Source organism: Egretta garzetta, unplaced genomic scaffold (genome assembly GCF_000687185.1).
Source record: "Egretta garzetta isolate BGI_Z169 unplaced genomic scaffold, ASM68718v1 scaffold356, whole genome shotgun sequence".
In the NCBI taxonomy this organism is placed as follows: domain Eukaryota; kingdom Metazoa; phylum Chordata; class Aves; order Pelecaniformes; family Ardeidae; genus Egretta; species Egretta garzetta.
The window spans coordinates 334,188-339,410 of NW_009260019.1; the positions used below are offsets into that span (position 1 = coordinate 334,188).

Sequence of the window (5,223 nt, forward strand, 5' to 3'; positions counted from 1 at the left end):
AAGCCCCTCGCTTTCCTGGGGTGGCGGAGCTGGTGCTGAGCCGGGCATGGGCCTCGGGGCAGCGCTGCCAGCCCCGCCACGGAGCTGTGCCTGCTCCCACACATCCGCGCTCGCCACACGTGGGACTTGCCGCGCTTTTGTTGCGAGAGGTTTGCCAATGTAATTAAACTCGAGTGACTCCCCTGCCCCAAGGCACAGCCCCTCATTTCCCTTTGATTTATTATGTCGTCTTAATTTATTTAAATGAGTCTCGGTGTTTGCACAGGCTGGGAGGGTGCTGGCTGGAGCTCTAATTGCTGGAGCGAAGGGAAGGCGGCAGGAGGGGCTCTGCGGGGGCTCAGCCCGGGCGAGGCAGCCACGTCCACCCCCGGCACGGCCGGAGCTGTGGGAAGGAGCTTCCCCGCCTGTGGCCACCGTCCCCTGCAGATGTGCTGCTGAGTGGGGTGTGGGTCTGTGGCCGGACCCCCAGCTGAGCCCCGGGCATGGGGAGCACCCTGGCTCTGAGCTGGCAAAGGCAGGGGGACAGCAGAGCCCGGGGGGACCCCTGCTTGGCCCCCTCCCAGTGTGTGGAGCAGCTGGGGTCGAGCTGGAACTCATCGTGGTGCCTGGCTGGCGTGGGAGAGGCGTGCGGGACCCCAGGAGGGCCCGTGGCATGGCTGCGAGGGATCAGCCTGTGCTGGAGGCTCCTCTCCCCTCCGCAGAGCCCCTCAGTCCCCTCCATCCCTTCCTCCTGCCTCCCCAGGGGCCCTGCTCCTCTGCTTCCCGAAGGACCACTGGGCTGAGCAGGCAGCGTGCCTCCTGCCTGAGCGCCTGCACGGTCTCGTGCCCGGCTGGGCTCTGCGCCGCCGGCCCTGCCATCCACAGCCTGTGTTTGCACAGCTGATTGTCCCCGGCTCAGCATACTGCCTCATGCTTGTCCCTCTTGAATTTCATCCTATTTTTTCCAGTCCATTTCTCCAATTTGTCAAGATCATTTTGAATTCTAATCCTGTCCTCCAAGATACTTGTAGTCCCTCCCAGCTTTGTGTCATCTGCAAATTTAATAAGTGCTTTCCCTATTCCATCATCCAGGTCCTTAATGAAAACATTGAGCAAACGAGAACCCGGGCGAGCCCGTGGCCATCCAGGCAGCCCCACACTTGCGCCGTGCTTGCTGCCCAGATGTGATGGGAGATGGTGCCAGAGCTGTGCCATGCTGGCTGTGCCTCTCTGCATCCCCTGGTTCATGTGGGACCTCTCTGCTTCGCTGCCCCAGGGCAGTGCTGGGACCACACTGTGCTGCTGGCTCTGCAGACCCTGGTCCCTGCTGGGGCACGGGGGTGACAGACCTGGGGCAAGGCTGGGAGGGGGCAGAGGTTCGTCTCAAGGAGGACTCCAGCTCGAGCTGCCATGGGCAGTGCCAGCGCCTGGGGCCAGCCCGCAGGTCTGCGAAATGCCCCGTGCAGTGGGGACCCCCTGGGTGCTCGCCCAGCAGCTGTCTGTAAACACCACGGGGCCATGTCCTGCAAAGCCCTGCTGCGGCAATGCCCGCGGCGCCAGGAGGGCGTGCGGAGGAACGGTGAGACACTGCTCTGGCAGCGGCTGCTCCATCCCAAGCTGGGGCATGAGCAATGACCACAGCGACAAGTGGGGTGCAGAGGGAAGCAGGCATCTGGCGGCGGGAGGGCAAGAGCCCCTCATTCAGGTGATGGGTGCGGGCATGGGGGCAGCGGAGCAGCCCCTGATGGGGATGTCCTTCCCCTTCGCAGCACAGTGGCAGAGAGCAGCAGCCCAGGTCCTCTTCCACCAGGCGCAGGCTCTCCCCCAGCCCCGTGGTCTCCCTGTGCCGAGGCTGTTCCCATGGGGGCCAGGACTGCTCCTCTGGGCTGCACAGCAGGGACCTGGAACCAACCCAAAGAGGAGCCACCCCGTGTGCCCCCCCAGGACACCAGCCATCTCTTTAATTGATTGTAGAAAGCAATTTACAAAATACAAACCACTGCCTGTGCCAGGCTCTGCAGGTCCAGGCACAGCTTAATTTCACAGTAAAATTCCAAATGCAATGAATGGCTTTTCACAGCTCCAGTCCGTGTCCCAGCCAAGAGCTTCGCTAGCGGCATGGGCTGTGCTAAGCTGCCCAGAAACAGCTCTTGCACCGCTCTGCAGAGCGCGCAGCTCCCCAGGCCGGCTGTCACAACGGCCACGCCAGCCCTGCCAGCGCTCACGTGGCTGATGCTGCATGGGTCGGCTTGGCTGCCCGGGACCCACCGCGGCCACAGCCCATCCTGCGGGGACCCGCGGGCCCTGACTACATGTAGCGAGCTGGATGCAGACCTTGCTGCAGGCATCCTGTGGGATGCTGCCTCCCTGCGTGGCTCTCGGGGACATGTCCCAGCAGGGCCAGTGCTGCGGTGGCAGGGGCTCAGCTGAGAGCTTGTGCTCCTGCTCTGGCTCCTTTCATGTCAGAGTTATAATTTCATGGTCAGGGTCTAGGAGGTTTGTACACACAGATGCATTAGTTCTGCATTTAGTGATACTTGAATAATTGGTGTCACATCAGTTAGGTTGGTTCTTGGATGCTGCAGTGATAAGTGCTGTACGAGAGCCTGTGGGCTGCAGGATATGAGGAATCCCAACGGTGAGCAATGCTGCTGGGGCTGGCGGGGATGTCGAGTGCTGAGAGAGCGGCGGGGGAATACGGCGTCTTTGTCCTTTGCAGGAGAGCAGTGAGGCCTGGGGCTCTCGAGGTGGTCGGTGCCGGGGGCGTGCTGCGCAGCGTGGGGGTGCAGGTATGTGCCCGGGGAGGCGCTGCCAATGTTGCAAACCCCTGAGCTCCTCAGTGCCCCAGTTGTCCCATCGTGGTGCTCCTCTGTGTCAAGCCACTTGCTGGGCACCCACTTCAGCGTCGTTTGCCGCTTCCCTCCTCCCTCTGCGCTGCCGTTGCAGCCCGTGGTGTGGGTTTGCACACATGGTGGGTGGGTTTCCCAGCACAACGCTGCCCGCCCTGCCAGGCTCAGGTGGGTCTGGGACAGCATGGAGAGCCCCAGGGCTCATGTGCCTGCAATACAGATCAGCGCTGTCGGTCCTATCCCCACCGTGGATTGCAGGCAGAGGTAATTTGCAGATGACAAATATCCCCGACAGTAAATATTTTTCCCACCCTCATCTTTCTGCAAGCAGATAAGGTGGCAGCGCTGTGGCAATACGGTTGCTGGAGGGAGACAAACTCTTCGGCAGTCTTAAAAGTCTATTGTGTCCCTGCAACTATTTATAGATAAACAGAAGAAAGCCAATAAGCACAGAATGGAGCTGCGCAGCTGCGTTTGTGGTGATGATGATGATGTTCTCTCTCCCTCACACCCACACACGCACATCTCTAATACATGGAAACTCAACTGCTGGCGACAATTAAACCCACATCCCCCACGAGGCAGGACAGGCTGGAGGGTTTGCCCTCTCCTCGCTGACTTGCTTCCAGGCTGTTTTCCCCCGCAGTCACACAACTTCCCCAGCGGCTTCTTCCCCAGGCCGAGTGGGGAGCCGCAGCACCGGGAGTGATGCGGAGCCCTGGGGTGCCCACGCAGCAGCGCGGTCCCTCCCTGGGGCAGCCTGGGGCTGCTGCGCCTCTGTTCCTGGCGGCAGCAAGATGTGGGGACAAGGTGGTCTTCATCCCGGTAAACCGGCCCCCGGGGTGCCGGTGCCTTGTGGTGAGGGGGGTCCCGATGTTGCTTGTGGGGAGCGTGGGACTGGCTTTGTCCTCACCAGCCCATGCAGCCGCACCGCAGGGTGCAGGCGCTCCCCACCTCCAGGAAGGGCGCAGGCGTGAGCCTGTTGGCTTCCCCTGGCTCCTGCGGCCAGGACCTCCTCTCCCATCCCATGCTGCTGCCAAGGACAGAAATGGGAGGAAACCACGTGAGGGATCTGGGGTTAAACGAGGTGGCAGGGAAGAGCGACAGAGATCGCTGCTAATGAGCGCGTTTCTCCAGCCTGCGGAGCGGAGACACCGGGGAGTGAGAAATGCTGACGCTGGCGTGGCAAGGGGTCGGGAAGCGCCGTGCTCTGCCTGTTAGGGAGCGCTTGGAGAGGTCTCTGAGCTCCGTGGGAGCCTGCAGAGCGGGGCTGGGGGCCTGGCAGGGCTGGACCCACTGAAGGGGAGGGCAGGAAAGTTGCAGGCACAAGGCTCGGGGTGCCCCTGCACCAGGCACTAGAGTGTGCTTGCGGCACTGGGGCCCTTGACCAGCCTGAGTCTCCCCGTGTCCCGGGGTGCCACATGGCATCGCCCGGCTCCCGCTGGAGCAGGAGCCCCACAGCTCCCCAGGGCACTGCAGTCGCTGCGGCTCCCCAGGGCCGGGAGTGGTGTGCATCCCTGCCAGGCACTCGGCCGTGTCTCTGCAGGACCCTGGGAAAGCACCGGGACGAGCCCTCCAGCTGCGGATGGCATCCGGGGCAGCGACTGGGAGCCCTTAACTGGACTGGAGAGTGGGATGATTTTTCATTGCTTCCTCATAATAAGAGGACAGGAGTAAGTGACTGGTACAGTTCGTTCACTCGGTAAAGATTTATACAATCACTTCATCCGGTAATTGGTATTCTGGGGAGAGAGGGAGCTGCGGCTCCAGTACCCGCCTCTATTTGTTTTCTCTCTGTCTCCCTCTTTCTCTCCCCTTTCAGAATGAGTAATTCTGTCCCTCACAATCCCATTTAAACAGAGCGTTTGCGGAGTGAATAATTAGTTACATTCAATTAGGTCTCACGTGCTCTCCCTTCTCACTTTGGGGGACAGAATTAGTTACATTCAATTAGGTCTCATGCGCTCTCACTTTGGGGGACAGATGCGCTAATGAGATGGCACATGTCTGACAAGTGGGAGCGCGCGTGGAACACGCTGCACGCCGGCGGGGAGAGGTCGGCACCGCGAGAGGCGGGGAGCCAGAAGGGGCTGGCGCTGGGGGGGGACGCTGCTCAGCCCTGGGACCATCCCGCCGGCGCTGCCGGGAGTGCCAAGCCCTGAGAGGGAGAGCTGCTGACTTGCTTTTATCTCCCTTATTAAACCTAACGTTAGGTTTTAAGAGGAGCCTTAAATAACGTGTCACTGCCTTTACAGCAAAAGCCGCTCCGTGGTTCCAGCTGCTCCTGGCTCGGGGATTTACGGCCCTTTCTTACGCCACGGCGCACGTGCCCGGGTGGCGGCGGGCCACAGGTCACACGCTGCCCTCCGTACCCGGCCCCGGCGCGGGGCTCGGC

At 61.5% G+C, this 5,223-nt stretch overlaps 1 protein-coding gene across 1 annotated transcript in view; it reads right to left on the reverse strand.

Annotated features, from left to right (window-relative positions):
* Positions 1-3,645: 3,645 nt before the first annotated feature.
* Positions 3,646-5,223, reverse strand: part of CD40 (CD40 molecule) — a 10,641-nt gene continuing 9,063 nt past the window's right edge. The window contains exon 10 of the mRNA XM_035896142.1: positions 3,646-3,861. Coding sequence (XP_035752035.1) covers positions 3,646-3,861 — 216 coding nt within the window. The remainder of the gene's footprint in view (positions 3,862-5,223) is intronic.